This window comes from Pteropus vampyrus, unplaced genomic scaffold (assembly GCF_000151845.1).
Source record: "Pteropus vampyrus isolate Shadow unplaced genomic scaffold, Pvam_2.0 Scaffold285, whole genome shotgun sequence".
Taxonomy (NCBI): domain Eukaryota; kingdom Metazoa; phylum Chordata; class Mammalia; order Chiroptera; family Pteropodidae; genus Pteropus; species Pteropus vampyrus.
In genome coordinates, this window is record NW_011889066.1 from 734580 (window position 1) to 757655 (window position 23076).

The following is a 23076-nucleotide window of genomic DNA, read 5'->3' on the forward strand; positions in this document are numbered from 1 at the left end:
TCCGGGCGGCTTTAATCGGAGTCTCAGGAGCGACCCCTCCAGGCGTCGGGTGGGAGTAGGGAGGGCTGTGCCAAGACTGTTTTGAGGGTCGGTGGGAAGCGGAAGGAGCCAGTACCGGAGGCCAGGCTGCGGGGAGCGGCAGGCCGGGAAGGAGGGGGCGCGACTGTGCGCCCCGGGTCCGCCCTGCTGGTCCTGGCGCAGCGCTGGCGCGCGTCCTTACAGGTGCGTGTCCTCCTCGAACACGTCCGAGTCCTCAGGGTCCCGCTTGCCCACCATGAGCGCGCTCCAGCCCCCCGGGCCGTTTACGGGCCCCCCGCCATTCAGGCTGGGCTGCTTCTCCTGCATCTCCGACTGGCTGTCGCTGGCCACGTCCAGCGTGGGGTTGTCGTGGCAGCCGTTCTCTACGAAGCGCAGCTCCTCGCCGTGTGACTGCGGGCCGGGACAGAGCTGCTGGCTGAGTGCCACAGGCCCTGGCCCTCGCCTGCCCCACCAGCTGCACCCAAGTGCCCCGTTGACCTGGCCTAAGACCTTGAACAAGTCACTTCACTGTTCCTTCCTTAGTGTGTAAAACCCTACAGAGGGAATCCCAGGGGACCCTTGACAGATGGCACTTCCCTTCTGTTCTGTTCCCACAGCTCAACTCCTTTGTTAAAACAGTTTCACTGATCCTTTGACTAAACAAGCCTGTGGCCTCCCTGACACCAGCTGATCCCTCCCAACAGCCTCCTTATAAAGAGACTCCAGGGGCCTGCTGGGAACATAGGAGTCGTGCCCTGGCCTTTTCCTTGATCCTTAGGCACTGTTGATTCAGGGCTTCTCTGGTGAGACTTCGGGATGAGCGCAGACTTTTAGGGCCACCCTGCCCAGGAGGGGCTGGTGCCACGGAGGTGGTTGTGAGTGGGGCTGACGCCCTGCACAGAGGGAAAACTGGGATGCAGGCACTAGACAAAAGGCTTCACCTGCAGTACCCCATCCCAGGATAATTACTGCCAGCCAACCTAAGATGCAGACACTGAGTCTCCAGATGATGGAGCTTGTTGGGCGCTCCCATCTCTACCAGTACCACCCCAGCCCAAGACCCCTGCTCCACCTGCCCTCATGCTCACCACGTGTTTGAGCTTGGGCAACCGGCGCTGCCAGCAGTTGTAGAGCAGGCCCAGCACAATGATGATGACGCAGATGGCACCGATGACCACCAGCACGACAAAGAGCGTCCCATAGTCGCTACGCACCTGGCTGGCCCGGGCCTGGCAGCTGCTTGTCATGGAGTAGTTCTGGATGCCAATCTAAGGGTGGGAAAGGCCAGGTTCCTCAGCTGAGGTCCCAGGGCATCATGGTTCCCCGTGGGGCCTGTGGGGTCGGGGCTCAGGGACGGGGACAGACTTTGAGAAGGAGCTGACACTCCTGGCTCCTGAAGCTCCCTCAGAGGCCTGGACCTGTGCTCATGAGGGACTCTCTCAGCCTTATGCCCACTCCGTTCACCTGAGAGGTAGAGAGGCAACTCCAAGCCTCTCTACCTCCCACATCTCCATTCCCTACCTCCCCTCACATCCCTACCATTGCTCTGCCTGACACTGACCCTACTGGGACAGAAATCTGCCTCTAAACCCAATTGGTTATGGCCCTGACACCCCATTGAGGCTGGCCCCTCCCATCCTGCCATTCATGATCAAAACTAGATGGAGTCCCCATACCTGTCCCACCAGTTAAGAAAAAAGAATACAGATAAGGGCAACTGTGATCCCCTTTCCACACATCCTCCACCACATACTACCACTGAATCAGTCCCCTGAGAAACAACTTCCACCTTGGGGGTGGAGTATTCTGGTATCGTTCTGGCCATATGGGCCAGAGACAGTACAGGAGATGCTGGGGACAGCCCACATCAAGGGCCACCCCGAGCCTCCCAGCTTCTTCCCTTTTCCCCCTGGAGTGATCACCAGTGGTATTTAGCTACACAGGCCCACGCCCACACTGCAGGCTGTCTTGGGTGGATGGACCTGCTTTCTCTGGCCCAGAGGCTGCTATGGCCCAGCAGATATTCTCTCCACAAACCAGCATCCAGGCAGAGGGGAAGAAAAAAGGTGAGCTGCCCTCCTCAAATGACAGGTGCCAGGGTGAAGGTGCTATCTCCTGGACCCCAGTGCAGAGACCTGAGAGCCCCTTTCTGCCTTGTGCTCCCCTTTCTAAGACCAGGAGGTATTCAGCTCTTCTTTGGTTTCTGCCTGTATATTTCCACTACTTTTCTCTATTCACTTTTTATCAAAGATCCATTTTTCTTGCTAGAGCTTGATAAATTTGCCCACTAATATACTTCCAAAGGCCCAGCATGCCTTTTGGCTATGTCACACCCAGGGGCTGGGAGAAGAGACATGAGGATCTGTTCCCACCTGCACCAGTATTCACAAAACCAGAGGTTCACAACCAGAATGGCTCTCAGTAGCCATCTGGGTGGCACAAAAACAGCATCATGATAAAAGGCCAGGGTCTTGAGTCATTCAGGCCTGATCCAAAGCCTGGCTCTACCACTACTAGCTGTACAATCTCAGATGAGTCACTACCCTTCTCTGGGCTTCAGCTCTCATCTTAAATGGGGTACCAACAGCACTCAGTAGAGCCTCACTTAATGCTCATAAGCCCTGGGGTGGTGAGGAGGGAACCCCGCACAGTATGGCCTCATTAAGCACTCAATATGCTTATCAAAAAAAAACAGAACCCCCATGTCATCCAGCCCCTCAGCCTTGCATGTACTAGATAAGGAGGCAGAGTCATGTATGGCTCATTTTTGTTGTCAAATACTGCACAGCCCTCAAGAAGGAGGAGGACTGATGACAGATCTCTGGGTTTCATAGTGAGTGGAAGGGATTTTGGTGGAAATGGTGACTGTCCTCAAGGAGGGAAGTGGAATGAGGAGTAGGAGGACCAATGGGGACCTGCCCCTCCCATCAGCCAGGGCTTTGTTCCACCCTGCACAGGTGCTGCAGGCAGCTCAGGAGGAGAAGCTGGCCAACCTGTCTCCTCAGCCCAGGTCTCCAGGACAGGTCAGTCACTAGGTCAGGTATGCCTCTCAAGAAGGCAGGGCTATCCACTGTGCTCTGAGCCCTGCCACTCAACCCCAGCTTATCCCCAGCTGGCCAAGCACTGCAGACTCCCATGGGTTCTGAAGCCTGCCCAAGCCTCTAGTGCTGTCTCCTATGGTTCTGGAGCTATAACACAGACTCCAAAGCACCAAGCTTCTGAACAGTTCCTTGGCCAGACATGGTATTTCTCCCACTGTCTACTCAGAAAACTTCCACCTACCTATCAAGATGCCCCTCAGAGGTCTCCTCCCCTCTGAGTCCTCTCCTGACCACCACCCCCTCTGCAGCCTCTTTCTGGCCCTGTCACATGCCTTGTGTAGTTGGTAGTTAAGTGCTCACATGTCCCATGGAAACTGTGTCTTGGACACCTGAAAGGAAGAGCTCCAAGAGTCGCGTTTCGCTCCTGCTCACTGCATGGGGCAGGCTGCCTCTGGCCCTCAGGGAAGGCAGCTCTATTCCCAGAGCTTTAAGGAATGGGAGGGGAGCTTGTCCCTGCCCTTACCTCCACAAGACTCCTGCGGATGTCACTCAGCATAGAAAGGACATCTTGAGTTGGCACCACCCCTGGGGGGAAACACCATTATCAGCACAGCCCTGGTCACTGAGGCGCACCCTCTGTGGGCTCCTGGCTCCCTGGAACAGCCTCTGACCTGAGCTTCCAGAACCTCACTCCCTGGCTCCCGACCACACACGGACCTAATGGTGCATGTACGCTTCTCTGCTTGCTGCCCACTAATTGACTCATTACAAAGGTTTAGTGAGTGCCCACTATGTGACACCAGGTTGTGATGCCAGTCACTTCCACAGCCTCACAAGGCTGCGGAACACAACCCTTCTCAGCCCTCCACACAGTGTGCATTGCATTGTCTGGCACCTGTGCTGAAACCACACCTCTTATTCCCAATGTTCCCACCCTCCTCTTCCTATCTTCAAGCCTGTTGATAATCTAAGCTAGGGAGTTGAAGCAGCACCTCATCTTGCTATCCCAGAGGTCCACGTCCAAAAGCCATGGCTGCATTTTTCCACAGTTCTGTCAGAGAGCTTCTGTGGCCTCCGAATATGTTTAATGGTTTAGCCCACCTGCTGCTGCCTTCCTGGGCCCTCTCCCCAGACATGTCAACACCCCCCATGGCCCCCACCCCCGCTCACCCTGATCGCCCACCAGGGTCATTAGAAGGTGCTGCTCCTTCTCACTGGGTTTGCTCAGGGAGATGTGCCAGTCCCCATGGTGGCTGCTGCCATGACGGGGCAGCACCTCCTCCACCAGGGCCAGGAGCTGCAGCCCCCGGTGCTGCCGGAACACCTCCTACAGGGGCACAAAGAGAGTCTATGTTCAGTGAGGGAGAGGGCTCTACTCGCTTCTGCCTCTAGGCCAGCTGCTCCTCCAGGCCCCACCCAGAGAACAAGCACTGGGAAACACCATCTGGCTATTCCAGAGGGGGCTGCTCTGAACCACTTGAGAGTCAGTCAGCTTGGCCTTCAGGAGGACTATGGGTTTGTTTCCTGTAGGCAGGCATCCAGGTGCTCCTCCTGCCCTGGCTTTGTGCCATGAGGAGAGTGTGGGGTCTGCCCAGGGATACACCCAGTTGAGCTGAGAGGATACCTGCCCTCATGACAACAAGTCCAGAAGTGGGTGTATAGCATGTGAAAGAATATGGAAGACTGCTCATGGTGCCTGTGTGTTCAAGTGTATAGTGCAAGGGATGAATATATCGGGGGGTGGAGGTAACAGCCATACAGCCACCTAACCATGCTCGTCTCTCATTGCAGAGATACAGCCCAGAGCTGAGGAGTCAAGATAGACGTCTGAGTACTCTAGTGATGGTAGAACTAAAACAGAGATGTTTAAAATGGTAACCTCCCCGGAAGCAGTGCTGGGAGCAGCAGGAGGGGTATAAGGAGACTTCTTATCTGATAATCTTTAGTACTGTTTAGATTCTCTTGACCTTGTAAATATGTAATTACATAATTTTTTTTAAAAAAAAGAGCAAGAGGCCTGCACTAAGCAAGAACTGAGTGAGTGGCAGGAGCTCAGGCTGGGGCTGGAGGCCAGAACCCTGCCTCTGGCTCCAGCCTGCCATTGTCCCTACTTAGCTCTATCTGGAAAGAGACCCTCCTTTGGCCCTATGGCTGCTCTCTACCCTCCTGCCCCATCTCCCTTGACCCCCAGCTCCTCTCCAGTAGTGTTTTCCCTCCTGTGCCTGGAAGTCAACAGTCCCCTGCTCCTAGCCACCAAGGCTCCCAGACACCCCTCTCCCAGCTGCTCAGCTCTCCTGAGTGCTCTGCTATGAAGCTGCAAGCCAGGGCTGCCCGTGAGGCACAGGCATCTCACCAGGCCACCCCTGTGGGACCCCTGATACTCCTAGTCTCCTTTCTGCTAGAGCCCAAGCTAATGAGACTTCCCCTGGTTGTCATGCCAAACTGAAGGTCACCAGGGTAACTGAAGTTCCTTGTTACCATGACGCGTGCCAGTTTCAAGCTCAAGCCTTGGCACTCATTGGCCTAACAGAAACCCAACTCAGTTCTGAATATGGGAGAGTGGTACCTGGAGATAGCTACATGCAGCTAGGAAAGCCACCGTTCCTGAACTAGTTCTTACCATCTTGATGTGTGTGTATGTTTAGGGAAGGGGTGCACTCCTGCACCTGTCTGAGCGGGGTGCAGGATGAATGCACTGTGACACGTCAACCCAACTGCTTGGGAAAAAAAAAACATCTTCTTGCCACAGGCAGTGCCCCCCCCCGCCCCCCCGCCATGCAGTAGCTCTGTGCTCCACAATCACAATGTGTGCGTTCCCCACATTCTTCTGGGTCCAACTGCCTGCCTAGCTTAATCCTCACAGTAAGCCTACAGTGTTAGGATGGGGAAAGTCTCAGAGAAGTGTAGTATTTTGCAAAAGGTCACAGAGCTGATAATGACAGAACCAGGATTTGAACCCAGATTATTTAGATTCCAAAGCCAGGGCTTTTCTCTCATGCCACTGACACTCAGTTCCCACCTACAAAATAAATGCTATGAAATATATAGTCATCAGACTCTCCCAGAACTGATATTGTGGGTCTATGGGCTTCAGCCAGGCAATCCATCAAACTGTACACTTAAGATCTGTGTGCTTTTCTGGATGTATATTGTAAGTCATTATAAACAAGGATGAGGGGGAAAAAAACTAAAATTGAACACAAACAGAAAGAAATAAACCTAATTATATTTCTAATGTATAACTGCACCAAAAGGAGGAAGAGAGTTATGACATCTTAGGTAAAATAGGAGGAGCCAGTGAGTCTGCATTACTTTTTCTAGATACTGAGGATCCAATTTCTCAGACTGAAGCTCTAACTTGCAAGACTCCCCCTTGCGGGACTGTGAGCACTTTTCTCCTCATCTTTTCCCAAAGACATTTTCTCTGTATATCTCCATCATTTTATATGCACAATACTCCTATTACTCTTCGATAATGTCAAGGTCATTAAACACAAAGAAAGGCTTGAGGAACTGATGTTCCAGATTAAAGGAGACTAAAGAGACATGACAACTAAATGCAATGCATGATATTGAATTAAATCCTGAACCAGGAGGGGAAAAAAGGCTAAAAAGAACATTATTGGACCACTGGTAAAATCTAAATAAGGTCTATAGATTATAGTTTTCTGTAAGTGTTAATGTCTTGATTTTTATAACTATACTGTGATTATCCAAAAAATAAATTCTTATTCTGAGGAAATACACACTAATGTAATTAGGGGTAGGAGTAAAAGAGAATGATGCCTTCACCTTACTCTCAAATGGTTTGAAAAAATGCTAACAATTGGCGAATCTGGCTGAAGGATATATGGATTTCTTTGTACTATTCTTTCTGCAAGTTTGAAATTATATCAAAATAAAAAGTTATGAAAAAAAGAACATGAGAAAAATTAAAGACATTTTTACATAAACAAAGGCTGAGATATCTTTGCAGAACGCACCATTAAAGATAGATTTCAGGAAGAAGGAAGTTAAACCCAGAAGAAAGGAGTGAGGATATGAGAAGACATATGAGCAAAGAAACAAATAAATATGTTGATAAAACGAAATAAGCACTGACTATTAATAATAATGACATGCACAACATTACTAATCATCAAGAGAAATACAAATCAAACCCATAATGAGATTATACCTCATACTCATTAGGATAACCACGATAAAACAAAACACACACGCACACACAGAAAATAACAAGTGTTGGTGAGGATGTGGAGAAATTGGCACCCTTATCCCTGTTGATGAGGATGTCAAATGGTGCAAGGATGTAAAATGGTGCAGCTGCTGCAAAAACAGTACGACAGTACCTCAAAAATTATAAATATGATCACCATATGATCCAACAATTCCACTTCTGGATATATACCCAAAAGAACTGAAAGGAGGGTCTTGAAGAGATATTTGTACCAATGTTCATAGCAACATTGTTAACAATAGCCAAGAGGTGGAAGCAATCCAAATATCCACTGACGGATGGATGAATAAGCAAAATGTGGTCTACATACAATGGAATATTATTTAGCCTTAAAAAGGAAGGAAATTCTGACACATGCTAAAACATGGATGGACCTTGAGAACATTCAGCTAAGTGAAATAACTCAGTCACTAAAAGACAAATTTTGCCAGGGACTGAGAGAGGGTGGTAAAGGGGAGTTTCAGTTTTATAACATGAAAAAGTCCTGGAGATATGTCTCACAACAATGTGAATGTAATTAATACAACTATGTACTTTAAAATGATTAAGATGATAAATTTTATGTTAGTTTTCTTAACACAATAAAAAAATCCACCATAAAAACAATGACTATTTAGGTGGATATCACATATTAGATGAGCACAATAAAACATAAACAGAGAAAGCAGAATGAAAGCATTTTAATATCTATGTGTTACCTGAAAAGAGAAGGTATTATCTTTAGACTTTATTGTTCAAGTATTTAAGGGTCCCCACTACCTTTTTTGTGACCTCTAAATACCATTTTTCAATAAAAGGAATGAGAGCTTGGAGAAATGTTGATTCTGTGTCTGGGGGAGAGAACTTACAAGATGAGCCTGGAACATCTTATTACACCAGAAAGCCAGGAAACTACCAAACACTAAATAGGTTGGTCAAAAGGACTCAGAAGCCAACTCAAACAGGCTTTCACTGATCAAATACAGGGCATCTGAGCATCAGTAAAAATAATAACTGTGATGAATTAAAACACATCAATATGTTAAAATCCATCCATTTAAAATGATTCTGGAGAAAAGAAAACACCTCATTGGCCACTTTTGTATTAAATACACGCATGTACTTTCTCTTTCCCCCATACCTACTAAACAAGAATAAAGAATTTTTTTTAAGTCTAAAACCACAAAGACAAAACCAAAATAAAACAGAAAAGAGACAAGAGCAACAAAATCTGGACACTGGAGGCAGATGAATGAGTTAGAATTTCCCGATTTAGCAAGCCCCAAAGAGCAGAATTCTAAGCCAAAAGAGGGAAATCTGAGAAGCAATCACTTAAACTGTTGAACTCCTCAAACATGATGGAATAAGCAGCACTGGTTACTTGGCAAGAGGGAATGAAACTGTACTAAAAATAGGAAAACTGTTTGAAAACCTATTTAGGCAGCAGCTGGATCCCTAGTTCCTCTCTCCAACACTACACAGCTGACAAATGTCCCTTCCTCCCAGCAGAAGATTGGAAGTTTATTCTTTAAAGAGGGGGAAACAAAGAGTCTCTGACCTAGAGGACACCAGGCACAACTGCGAAAGGGGGCTCACACTACAAACACCGATGTAAATGAATATATTTATACATACATGTTTCTAATAGTGAGATGCCCAGCCTTCTCCCCACCCTGGCTCCCAGAACACTGGCAACCAGTGCTTTATACTCCTGATAGAACAGCAGTTCCATTTCAAAGAATCTCATCACCCAGGAGGAAGGTCCTAAAGATGTTGAGATTAGAAATTTCTAAATGAAATGACCCAGCCAGCCCACCCTCCTAAGAAATCATAGCTAAGAAAATCTGCCATCGCTCTCAAAGGTTCCAACTAGCTTTCTGATGGCCCTCTTTAAATGCAGTGAGCAAATGCCACCAGACATTTGAGGAGAGTATGCATGTGGAAAAACTGAATGGAAACAAAGAAATGGGGAAAGTAACCTATGTGGGGAGAAAACATTTTAAAAAATAATTTCAGTATCCTCAGAGAGATAAGACATTGCACAGATGAGCAAAACTATACCTTTGAATTAAAAACAGAGGGGAACAAGAACAAAAGAGCCCTTAGAAATTAAAAAATATAAAAGCACTGTCTTCTTGGATGATGGTGGGTGCTGGTTCATCCTCCGGGTTAGGCTGGCCTCCTCTAACTTAAGGGCTAAGCCTCTCAACCCATCCACTGCCCATTCCCCAGTGCCCACCCTCTGCCCCAACTCTGCCTGCCTGCCTCCAACTTCTGCCTGCGATCCTTAGCCTAGCTCACCACTCACACAGTCTATGTTCTCTGTCATGTTCAGAATGATATAGTTTTTCCCAGCCAGATTGCTCCAGTCTTTGCAGATCACCTGTACAATGAAACAAAAAGAACGGTGACAGTTAAAAAGGCATAAAAAAAGGCATCCAGAGAGAGCATGAGTGGAAACTCTTTGGGAAGCTAGGAGGTGAAGGCCATGTGTAGGTCTGTAATAGCTAGATGGGAGCTGACAGCCTCTGCAAGGTGACATGGCCAGGATCCAATCTAAGATTTACAAACCCAGATATCTTTAGGAACCAAGTGAGAGGAGGAAGCCAGGAATGACAGGAATGAAAGGAAGATGGAATTGTGCCAAAGGGGCCAGACTGCAGAGGGCTTGCCCCAGCTAGAGACAAACCTGTTTTAACATTCTGTAGGCCAGACGAAACATGCCTGTGGGCCAGATCCACAGGCTGACAATTTGAGACGCCTTTCCTTTCCTTCTGGTATTGGGGGGGCATGAGCAATGAATTGAGCCTATGTGCGTGCGTGCACGTGTGTGTGTGTGTGTGTGTGTGCGTGTGTGTGTGTGTGTGTGTGTGTGTGTACTAGGTGGGCGTAATGGGGAAGGAACAGAGGGCAACTGCATATATGGCGGTGGGCATGGAAACGGTGCTAGAGAGAGCAGTGCTAGAGAGAGCACAGGTCAGACACCAATTCTCACCAGTGTCATAAGCAGTGGGAAAGCCAAGGACAGCAGCAGTAGCACCTGAACAAATAAAAATCAGGATAGAGCACTAAGCTCTTCCAAGTCTTCTACATTGCATGTAAATGCAGTGAGGCTATCCACTATTGGGCCATGAGGTGTGCATCCCCAACAGTTCTGCTGAGGATCTATGTGGTGTCAAGCACCTCCATCATCAGCCTGGAAGACCTCCCACCACTGCACAGCCCTGGGATTTCCAATGGCCCACACATGCCTCCACATTACCTGAGTAGAATCCCAGGGGATTCTGGATTGAGCTTCAGCGGCCTGCCCTTCTTGGGGTTGCTGGCTGAGGTCTTCTTTTCCCAAGATAGCAGAGGAAGGTGCCAGATCCATGTCTCGGGGGGCCAGGGGGAAAGCAATTGAAGTTCCAGGGTAAAGGGTGCCTTCATTTGGGGTCTCAGGCCCACTGGGGGCTTCTGCTTGAGGGAATGAGGCTGAGGACAACACCTCCCCTTGCTTGCCAGCCAATCCAACTGTTCCCACAGTAGCCTCCTTACTTGCCTCCTGAGGGACCTCAAACTCAACCTCATGCCCTGCGGCTGGCAGCACTGTGACCCCTGCCTTTTGGCTGGTGAAGTCCTGACCCACCAGAGTCACTGTACTTGGGGTGACTGAGGGTGGTGACAGGCTTGGCTCCATGCTGCTCCCCACCTCCACATCCAAGGAGGCCTGCTCCCCAGAATCTTCATGCCTGTGTTTGGGGGCCCCTGGTGTCTGGCTGCTGCTGATGAGAGAAAAGTCATGGGCCTGAGTTTGGGTTTCTTCTTGGGCTCCATTCACAGGCAGCAGCTCCTCCTCTTCCTCCTCTTCTTCCTTTTCTACCTCCTCCTTCTCCCTCTCCTCTTCCTCTTCTTCCTCCTCTCCAAGAGCCATATGCCAGAGTGGGTCCACCAGGTTCATCCTGGGCAAGGAAGAGGGGAGGCTCGGTGTCTCTTGACCCTGGCTGGTGTCTTCTATGGAACCTGCCTTCTCAGTTAAGTCTGGGAAACCATAATCTAAGGACAGAGATAGAAAATTCATTCACTAGTTTTATCATTTGTTGATTTGTTCAGTATTTGCTGAGCAGATGACATGAAAGAACTATGAGACCCTCAGTGGGACACTGGGGTGGTCACACTATTGGTCATGTCAGAAAGGAGTGGGAAATGAGGTTGGGTACGGGGCAGGGGGCAGATTGTGGGGGAAACAAAGGCCAGGCTGGTCCTTGTTTCCTACATGATAATAAAAATGACACAAATCTGCCACAAAAATTCTATGAATATAGGAATGTATAAAGTAGAAAGAAAGTATGTATGATTGTACCCCTCAGAGATAGCCCTTGTTAACAGTTCGATGGATTTCTTCTCCATCGTTTTTATAATATGTTCGTGTTTCCTCATCTGGGGATTTCATCTACAAGATCCCATAACAACCCATTACAAAACATTCCCTTTATGAGGTCTGAGGACCCTCTGATCATAGGAACAAATGAGACCCATAGATTATGACCACTGTTCTTAAACTGTGCTCTTATTTAGAACTCAGGACCTGAGTGGAAAATGAAAAAGATGTAAGGAGAACTAGAGAGAGGCTAGGGGCTCTGGGTTTTACAGCCTTCTAGAACATACAGGGACACTGCTGGCAGTAGAAGAGGGGATTTTTATTCTCCGTGCTATTCTGAGAATTACATTTTGAAGCAGAGAAATTAGGAGACCTCCTAGAGACTAAGACATTTTCTGGCTTTTCAATGAACTCTAGGCCTTTTCAAGATAATGACATGAAATTCATAGAGCAGTTTTTTTCAGAAATTCATTCGAAATATCTGAAGCTATATCTAGGTAGCAACTTTTATTGGCTGCCATTTTGTTTCAAAATAATAAATATCAAAGACAGTTTTAAAAGACTTTTTAGAAACAAGAGATGGGAATAGTTTAAGGTGGTAAACTAAGTCTACTCATTCTCCTCTTCCCCCTCCTCCTCTTCCTCAAATATTCATGTCAAATAACAAAATTTCTTTCACTGTCAAAATGAAAGTTTTAGAAGTTTAGATAAATTTCTGGGAACATGGAAAGCAGATGAGATCATAGGAATAGATAGCTCTTCAGCCAAAATAGACATTAAGAAAAGACAGCAGTGGAAGAGGGAGGCTCTTACTAACAGAGTTAAAGGATAGAGGACTGTGGAATTAGCAAGGGTGTAGAACATAGAAAATTCAGGGAACAGAATGTAATTTTAAAATTCCAATTAGTATCCTCAGAAATATCCAAAGATATTGTATCCCTAAAATAAGAGCGGGATAATAAGAAAATTAAATAACCATTAAAAAAGAAAAAGTTCTTGGAAATTGAAATTCAATTGTTGAAATGTATATATTCAATAGAACGACTAAGGGGGAAAAAGTCAAAAGAAAGTCTTCAGAGAAGAAGCAAAAAAACACAAGATTTTAAAATGATTTCTGAAAAGACAGAATCAATAAAATGACGAGAATAAACAGCCAAAGAAAGAAGAAAATCTCCCAGGCCTGATACAATGAACCTTCATATTGAAAGGGCATATAAGCAAGGCGAATGATAGAAGACTCACACCTAGCCTCGTTCTTATGACATTTCAGAATTCTAAGTGGCAAGAGAAGATCCTAAAAGCTCTCACAGAAAGAACAGGTTACCTATAAAGGGACAAGTAACAGATTATCAAATTATCCTCAAGCTTCTAATTAATAACACTAGACTGAAGGAAGGAAATTGAAAAATGCATTCTAAATTCTCAGGGAAGTTTATTTTGAACCTGGAATTTTATACACAACTAAACTATCATTCAAGTGTGATTGCAAAATAAAGACACTTTTATAAATACAAGGACTTAAAGGTTTTACTATCCATAGATTCTGAGATAATTATTTAAGGATGATCTCCAAGAAATCCCAACCCTGCCCCCGCCAAAAAAAAAAAAAAAGACATGGGAAATCAAGAAACATGAGAGAAATGTCATAAAAATAAATCTCAGTATGGAAGATATGCAGGTCTATAGAGCAATTATTCAAATTAGAATAAGGATCTAGAGAGCTCTGAGAGTTATCAAAAAAAGAAATATTGATTTTCTATAAGAAAAAGTCTGATTTTTAAAAGCTGAATAACCTTAGTGATAATTGAAAGCTCACTATAATATTTCGATGAGTAATTAAAATATCCTACCCACCCCACTTTTGTTAATTATACAACTCTTTTTGGGTAGTACAGACTTAATAACTTGAGATCATCCATTCCTCTATCCCCTACACACACTCTGTATACCTATTCCCCACACAAAATAGTCGGTCATGTCATTCAGGGGAGAGGCCTACTGCTGGAACAGTGACCACAGAACTGCTGAAGAAACCCACACCAGACTCTAATTCTGAGGAATCTAGTATTATGTTTACATATGAAAGAACAATCAAGGTTCACAGGACATTTCAGGAAAGTTGGATTCATGAAAATGCATGAGAGTGAGAAAGCAAAGCAACTGACCTCTTAGAGAAGAGTTAATCTAGTAAACAAAAGAGAACTTAAAAATTTTTCTTATTAACATCTTCAGAGATATTCAAGAGGAAATTATACCCATGAAACAAGTACAAAGTAGCATAAAATATTTTACTTCAACATAAGTAATAACTTTATAATAGAAAGATGTGTTTAAAATGGAAATGCAATGCATGAAAACAACTGAAAGGGCTGGATAACCACTTGGCAGAAATACTATAGAGCAGAATGTCACATGGGTGCTTGGGAAAGAAAACAAATACAATCATGAGATTTCATTATTTTAAGATAATCTGACAGCAATGTGCAAGAATTAGATGAAAGAGGGGATGAATGAAAGCAGAGAAAAGACTTAGGGGCATGATGCAATGGTCCAGAAGAGATAAATGAAAGTGATATTGAAATTTTTGAGAGAAGAATGGATTCGGGAGATGCCCCTGAAGTAGAATTGATAAAATATGAGTTGGCTGGCTAACAGGAAGAATTTAGCACTCTGGCTGATTGTGGAAGTGGCTGTGCCATAACAGAAGTGGTAAAGTTTAGAGGAAAAGTGCATTGGAAACCCTCAAAGAGCACTTGAACAATCCAACATATTAGAGGAAGCCTCGAAGGTGGAAGGATGGCAATGCACTCACCAGCAGAATCCCATTGGGGTGGCAGTTTCCCACAGGGCAAGCTGACCAAAACAATCTCTCTACTCAATTTGATAATGACTTTCCAAAAGTCAGGTCTTTATACCTCCAGAGAGAGCCTGGCTCCCAGTAGAATTCCTCTCTAAGATGGTTGATAATGCCAGTCATGCTGTTGGTGACATGATCTGGGAGCCAGAAGACTTAGCCACCAACTAAGCAATTCTCTGGGCTTCAGTTTTTCATATGATAAATAAAGTTGCTGGTATATGTGATTGCTAAGGTTCTTTCTAGCACCAATGTTCTAAGTTTTGGAGACAGTTTTGATAAATATCTTATACAGATGGCATTAAGAAAACTTTACTCTCCTAAATAAGAATAAAATAGGGCTCACTAGATTACAAACTCTTAGTGACAGAGCAAGGTGGTTTTCTTCATCTCTATATTCCCAGCACCCAACACAGTGCCTGGCCCAGAGTAGAAAAGACAGTGACACATGTTTGTTAAACTCTTGATTCTCATCATCTGCTTCCTACACCCAGAACTTGTCCCTTTATGGAGAGAAGAGAACTACCAAGCACAGTGTAGACTTCTTCACTATCTGCACAAGTTCCTCTCCTATCTCCATAAATGTGATCACTCCCAAATGGTCGGCCTCGACTCATCATTCCTATACTTCTTTCTCACAGAGTTCATTGTCTTGATGCCAAAGTCTCCCAAATCTATATCCCTCACCATCTCCCTTCACCCTTCTAGCCTCTCATCTCCAGTGACTTGACAAATCACTAAATGATGCTCGCTGGCACTTGGAATCAGCAGGAATTTTCCTACTTCTTTACCACCTCTCAGCATCCAACATGATTTCTTTTCCTTTTACTGTGAGATCTCAGTTCCACTACTTATTGAATGTATTGACTTGAACAGGTTACTTCAGCTTGTGTGTTACTTATGCGTCTCCTTTTCCTTATATGTAAAATAATAACAGTACCTACCTAGCACATAGGGCTGTGGTCAGTATTTAATGAGATAAAACCTGGGCACAGTCCATAGTACAGAGCAAACACTCAATTAATTTTAGTTATTTCTCCTCCTCCCTTTCCCATTATTATCATTAAAGTAATTTTTATACTGTAAAATCATAAAAGGAAAAAATAGCACTATTCTGGAAATCTGCTCCAAGAATGAGGAGCAGGATAAGCGCTTGAGTGATAAGTCAAACAGAATCCAGGAAAGAAGGCAGGGCATAAAACGACTGACCATCTACTGACAAGTCTAGATATGACCTGAATAGCAGAAATGTCTTAGCTCAAAAACAAGAATTTATTGGGAGGCCCAGTAGGGGCACAGATAATGAAATGAAGGTGTGAAGGGAAGTCTGCCAAAAGTAGCTGTAGGACTGACCTGGGTGGGATGAAAACGGGGTTCTCAGGAGAGTGGGTAGTGGGACAGGACCTAAATATGAATGTAGACTAACAAGTAAAGAAACAAATCTTTATGTGACAGTATAAGCACACTATAAATGTTTCTGAGAAATGACTGAGAAAGATGCAATAGCACTTCTATGACATTCCTTCCCAAAATGAAGAACGTGAGTCTAATCATGCAGAAACAGACAAGCCAACATTGAGGAGTATTCTATAAAATAATTGGCCTACCTGCTTCAAAAATGTCAAAGTCATGAGAAACAAAGAAAGGATGGAGAATTTTCCAGAATATAAGAGACAAAAGGGACATGACAATTAAATGCAGTACTTGATTCTAGACTAGATAGTAGACTAGAAAAAAATTTTTTTTTCATTTGCTATAAAGGACACTACTGGGAAAACTGGCAAAGTTTGAATAAAGTTTGTAATTATATAATAGTATCATATCAATATCAATTTCCTGATTTTTGATCACTTACTATGTTTTGTAAGAGAATGTCTTTGCTCTTAAATACACACTGAATTATGCATAAAGGAGCATCATGCCTGCAACTTACTGTCAAATGGTTTAGAAAAAATTCTATGTCTATATGTCTACATACACATACACAGAATAATAAAGCAAATATGGCGAAATGTTAACAATGGGGGAATCTGAGCAAAGGACATATAGGAATTATTCTTGAAAATTTTCTGTAAATTTTAAATTTAAAAGAAATAAGATGAGAGAGAGGGAGTATATCACTTTAACTAGTGGCTAGTGAATTTGCTGGAACCATCAGAAGAGAAGAGAAAGAAGGTGGGGACAGGGCAGGCCATCCTAGACTAAGAGCTCAGAACGATCCAGGAGGAGGGAATACAGTTGCCATGAGACAGACAACAAGCCTGGTGGACAGGAAGAGTGCTTTTCCCACTCAGGTTTCCAAGGCAAGAAGACCAGACTTCCAGAAACCTGCAATACAGAGAGGGGAGAGGAAGCCTTAGCAGTCATTTTGGAGGGGGAAACAGAGTAACTTGGCAATGGAAGAAGAGAACAAAAGAAGTAAAATGGATCAGGAAAATGAGAGACCTAGAGATAACGAGAGAAAAGAAAGAGGAGAGGATGGCACCAACAGGGGTGAGGAGAAAGGAAGAGAAAGGAGGGAATGGGTCTCCTCTTCAGGTAAGGCAGGCAACCTCCTAGGTCCCCAGTCTCCTTATGCAGTGATGGGCTGTAAATCCCAAGGACCCATCCACGGCTACCATGGAGAGCTGTAACTTCATACGAGGAGATCCTGTCCTGTTTAGTGCACCAGGTTCTGCCTTCCTGTTCCATCTCCTGCAGGTATCTGGAGGTGGAACAGTAGAGTCTCAAAACCCAGAAAGCCTGCCTGGGATGAAGACATACCTACAGAGCACTTCTCACATGCCCCATACCTGGACACAGGTATGAACAAGCAGAGATGCCCAAGAAACACATTGAAGACAGAACAAAACCCAGTCAAAGTCTGTTCCCAGGAGGGTAGTGACATCTGGAGCACTGAAGAGATGTGAAGGGTTCCCCATAGCTCAGGCTCTCCAAGGGGAAGCTCCAGCTTGGCCTCAAAGTGTGGAAGGTCAAGTTATGGCTAAGCTGAAAGGGGAATCAGAAGAAGTTAGTTCAGTCCCTTCACTGTCCTAGAGATACCAGAGGACAGCTAATGTCTTGTCCCACAGGCTGACAAACTTCCTTCCCTCACGCACCTGACAACAGCGCTGTGAAGCTGCAGCCCCCTGAAGGCCATGATTGGAAACTACAACTTCCTTAGAGCCCTGGAGAAAATCTGGTTTCCCATTCCAGACTCCAGGTATCTTATACTAGATAGGGGCCCTGTGAAATCCAACAGGCCATCATCTCCTCTTACAGATGACAAAACAAAAGCTCAGAGAGTGAAGGATATTTGCTCTAAGCTGTGAAGCTAAACTTGTCATGCTAAAAAGGTGTGGTCAAAGCCAGTATTTCAGCTGAGCTTGAATCACTAGACTGGTTGACATGTAAGAACCAAGGCCAAGCTTCAGAGTACCGCAAGCAGGGATTGGAATTCCAAATGATCACCCTCTAGGCTCTGTACATTCACCCCTCTGAGACATGAGGCTAAGATGAAATGATATAATAAATGCAAAACACCTAGCCTATGAAAGGTACTCTTTTCTCCCCAAGGCAATCTCTGAAAATCACACTACTACATGTCTTGCACTCCTCTGAGCTTTCTGTACAATCCAGCTCTCAGTACATGTATCTGTGGTCAGCTATTATTATAATGGAACTCCAATGAGCTTAGGGTCCTAACATTAAAAGGGACCTAGGAGGCTATCTAACGGCCTTGGCCCTCTGGCAGGCCTAGAAGAGGTAGGCTGGCAATCCTCTCCAAGAAAACATCTTGGCCTCCTTAGAGAGGCATTACTGTGTTGTTGGCTTTTTTCCCCCTCCCCAATTTCCTTAAACTCAATTGATAGTTCATTTACAACTTAAGCCCATTTGTTTTATCTACTAAGAGAGGAACACCTGGGAAGCATCTCCCTCAGGAGAAAAAAAAACCCTACATACTCTCTTAGTGCTCTCAATTTAGCCTTCTTTTCCTGGGGCTAAACAACCAACAATAATTATTCCTTATTCATAACACTTTCTGTTGTCAATATTTTTCTCCTCTTGTGAAAACTTCTGGATTAACCACAGTTTCAAAAATGGTTACAAAATCAACAGAGTAGGTACACAATAAATATTTGTTAAGTGAATTACTGAAACCAAACCAGACTCACTAACTGGAGGCTGGCTACCTAAATCAAAATGTAAAGTAAGATTTCCTGACTCAAGTAACATCATTTGAATTTATCACAGCAGTGAAGCTGCATTCTCCCCACGTGATGTGATAGAAGGCTCAGAGGCTGCTAAGGTCACTTTGATGAAGCTCCAGGTCTCTGGATAACTTGGATTCTCCAGGTTTTTTCTGTCTTTTTTAATCTCACTTTGGTGCGGACTTTTGTTCCCTAAATAGATCATGTTGCATTTTCTTCCTCCTATATGTCATCATGGTTTTGTAGGTTTCATTCCCCAATTTATCAAGGTCACACTGGACTTTATTTCTTCCTCCCAGGGTAGCCCTATCTCATGGATGATCTTTGGCATTAGCTAAAATATTAATTAACTGATTCCTCTGTTTAAGATCTGAAATTAAAACAGGCATCAGGGCCAGTGGCCTTGAAAGATCACTTTAAATATCCCTTTAGATTAATGTCAAATCACTGAAAACTATCCCCTGAGTGCAACCCTCAAGCCAGTCATTCAACTGAATACTAATATACAAATACTCACATAATTCATAATAGATTTGTATAAAACAGAGGTGCAAGGGAAGAAGCTCTCAGTATAATTAAAAAATACTTTTTAATGGTTAACCTCAGTAGTCATCAAAGAAATGTAAATAAAACAAGATGATAAATTTTTGACCTACCAACTTGACAATATACGTATATATTTAAAGATAATATCCAGTATTGGATCAGTGCAGAAAACAGGCTCTTAATCCTCTGCTGATGGAAACAGAAATCGGGCCACATTTCAGAGAGGGAAGCAATATGAATGTAAAGCTTTAAAAACAAACATTCTGAACCTACAGTTTTACTTCTAGAAGTGTACCCTAAGGAAACAATTAAGGATGCTCATAACAATTTGTTTTTAAGGATTCCCATCATGGTACAGTTCATATAACAAAGACTGGAAACCATCTAGCTCTCATACAGCAGGGGGTAAACTGAAGAAATGGAAGCCCATCACACTTAAGATACTATTTCAGCCTTAAAGCTGAGGTTGGAGAGCTGTGTTTGCTGGCTTAGAAAGATGTTGGTAAGTGAGACAGCAAGATCTGTACGCTATAATTCCTTTTTTTTGGTAAAAGCATATTTTATATATTTCCCATATGGGAAAAAAAAAATCCAGAAAGATATACTCCATGTTGACATTTGTTAACTCTGGGTGATGAGATTATAAATGGTTTTTATTTTCTTCTTTTAACTTGTTTGCCTTTTCTAATTTCCATATAATGATATTTATTACAATGTAAAACAAAAATACAGGTTTTTTGTGTTGTTTTGTTATGTGTGTGTATACATGTATCTAAGTGAAAGTGCTTCTGTCAACTGGTCCTCCTCTTAGTAAATATGACTGATGTGTGGGCAGTGACCCAGAAGATCAAATCATGCTATAACAGATACAATCTCAACAATGACTTACTGAACAGAAACAATGTCCAGGTCCCAGCAGACAGTTACTTTGATGATCTTTTGTCTATAAAATTTATTATATGCAATAGGAATTAAAGTGGTCTCGTGAATGATTTCATATAGATAAGGAGCAGCAGATCTGGAAGTAGAAATCTCATATTTGAGATTTAGCTCTGCCACTTAGTACCTGTGTAATTTAGTATCACTTTTAAACCTCTCTAAGCTAGTTTCCTTAACAATAAAACAGTAATACTAATCATGCGTGCTTTTATAAATTTCATCAGGTTGCTGTGAGGTAAAAAACAATTATGTGAAATGATTTATAAAATATAAGTACTTTATGAATGCTCCTTACTCAAGTGCAATGTGGTTTATGCCCAACCATCGCTTCATTCCTCTCTTTCTATTAATGGCACCTCAATTCTCCTTTTGGAGGCACTCCTCCCTCTTTTTGGTCCAGGAGTGTGAGGCCCTACCCCTGGCTTCAGAGGGGCTTAGGATCCACTCTGGGCCAGTGAGAGAACTCTGTCCCCATGGCCTCAGGATTGGTTCAGAGATGGGCTTATGACCTAGATCAGACTAATGAGCCTCCCCTCTGAGACTTTCAGAAGTAATGGGGAGGCAGAGTTCTCTGCTGCTAGGGTTACTATGTAAAAGGGGGATAAACTGCAGACACAGGGGGCTCTCAAAGCCACCACACAGGAATAGCTTGCCTAAGAATGAATCCAATGAGGGAAGGCAAAGCATGATGAAGCAATGCAGGCTCTGATGCTGGTTCAACCCCTGGACCCCACATGCCTGGTGCTCTGCAGTTACTGAGCCAGGAAACACCTGAGAGCCTGTTTGAGTTGGGTTTCTAGAACTTTCCGACCCTGAAGAGTAATCTCTTTTCTTGTAGGAAACCAATTAGCTTGTTTACTGGGAAAATTAAAACTGCATGCAGAGAACTTAATTAAGAAGCTTGGGAAATGAAAGGGGTGGTGGGTGACAGTGGGGACAGTCGTGAGATGAATAAGTAACCTGGGAAAATGTTCTTAACCATTAACAATCCTGCATGAATTAATTGGTCGGGCTTTAAGATGGCTTGATGCTAGCTGGTGGAGTGGTAAATTTACATTCCATTTATTTTTCCCTACTTTGTTTAGACTACTCTTTTCACCTGAAATGTCAGAGAATCATAATATTTAAAGCAGTAAAAGACTTCGTCTATCATTCTCATGGTCTCGCTTAACAGATGAAGAGACTGAAACCAAGATTAGAAAAGGAACCCACTCAAGGTCACATCACTCATCATCAGTCAAGCAGAAGCCCACCAGCTGTTTTTGCCATTGGATACCCTGAGGATCACTGCTACAGAAGTGAAGGCACCAGCTCTAATTCTTCTAGGCCCAGAAAACTAGAAATGAGATGTATAACAATACTACTGACAATAATTGCTTTCCTTTCTAACACACACCATTAACGGGCTGTCATGGCAAGAACCCAGGTCCACATGCACCACTGCACAGGAGACACTTATTTTAGACTCAGCTCTGCCATGCACAAGCCATGTGACCTTGCTGTAGGCAAGCAGATCAATCAGAAGATGAGCGATGAGGGAGTCTGGACAAAAGGAAGCTCTCCTTCCTCCACCTACTCTGTACCTCTTGTCCATTCCCTTTGGAGGGCACTTGTGTCCCTACCTCATAGTCCTTCAGGCATGTACAGCAGAGATAAGAAAACAGATCCAGATTGTGGAGCTGGTGTGAGCAGGAGAAAGAATGTATGCGAAGTGCCCATTACATGGCTTGTGTTCATTGAATGACAGGTATTTTTATTATAATGAGACCCAGAGAATGAGGCAAGAGAGACAAGTAAAGGACAATCAATGAGGGAAGAGGAGGCATGAGGGTGCACATCAAATCTGAGTTAATCAAAGCCAGAGATTTCCCACTGTGAACCTGAGAAAGGTCTAGGTGCACAAATATTGTTTTCTCGACCGGGTTCTCTGAGTGACTGTTTTACACTAAAATCTCAATAGTCTGAACAAGAGGAAAAGCCCAGAGAAAGACTAGGTAGGTACGTATAATTGTCAGGGACAAGGTAAAAGTCCATTATAATTTTCAATAATGAGAGGATAGACTTATCAATGAATGTTGCTGTGGCTATAGGTTATATATATGGGGGAAATGAATTAGATCCCTATCTTACATCACATACCAAAATATATTACAGCTAGAATAGAGTAAAATATAAAAATTAAGCTCAAAAGAATAGAAGAAATAAAGGTACATATATCTCAGGGAGGCAAAGGCTTTTCTAAACATAAAGCAAAAAAAAAAAAATCATAAAAACATTTCAAAAGAAATATTGTTTTAAGCTTATAAAAATTAAATGTATGTATATCAAATATTACTATAATAAAAATAAACATAATTGATGAGCCAGAAAAATGTTTTCTATCTATGTTAGATAAAAAGTTAGTATCCCCTTTATATGAAAATGTGCGCAGTGATAAAAAACATTAAAACCTCAGTAGAAATAAATTAAAAAGTTATAATAACAGCTAATATTTATGGAGGACTTACAGTGTGCCAAGTGCTTTGCTAAGCACTTTAAATGTATTATTGGATTTAACTCTCAAAACCCTATGACACTACTACTATCCCCATATCCTAGATGAGAAACCTGAGGCTCAGGTTGTCACTTACCAAAGAATCACATAGGTGTTCACTCAATGCTAGAACTGTGAAATCTGCCTAACTAACTCTGAAGCCTGTTTTCTTAATTATGCTTCGAATCAAACCCTTGAACTATAAATGGACAGAATATGTATATATTATGTATAGAGAATAAATAGAATATGTATATAACATATGTATGTGACTCTCTATACATAATATGTATATATTATGTATAGAGAATAAATAGAATATGTATATAACATATGTATGTGACTATATATATACAAATATAAGTTAAAATTTACTAGT

General features: G+C 43.6%; 1 protein-coding gene across 1 annotated transcript in view; it reads right to left on the minus strand.

Annotated features, from left to right (window-relative positions):
- Positions 1-216: 216 nt before the first annotated feature.
- PODXL2 (podocalyxin like 2) overlaps positions 217-23076 on the minus strand; it is a 27560-nt gene continuing 4700 nt past the window's right edge. The window contains exons 3-8 of the mRNA XM_023520939.1: positions 10538-11310; positions 9584-9658; positions 4230-4386; positions 3583-3644; positions 1107-1286; positions 217-429 (exon numbers count right to left, since the gene is read on the minus strand). Of these exons, the coding sequence (XP_023376707.1) occupies positions 217-429; positions 1107-1286; positions 3583-3644; positions 4230-4386; positions 9584-9658; positions 10538-11310 (1460 nt within the window). The remainder of the gene's footprint in view (positions 430-1106; positions 1287-3582; positions 3645-4229; positions 4387-9583; positions 9659-10537; positions 11311-23076) is intronic.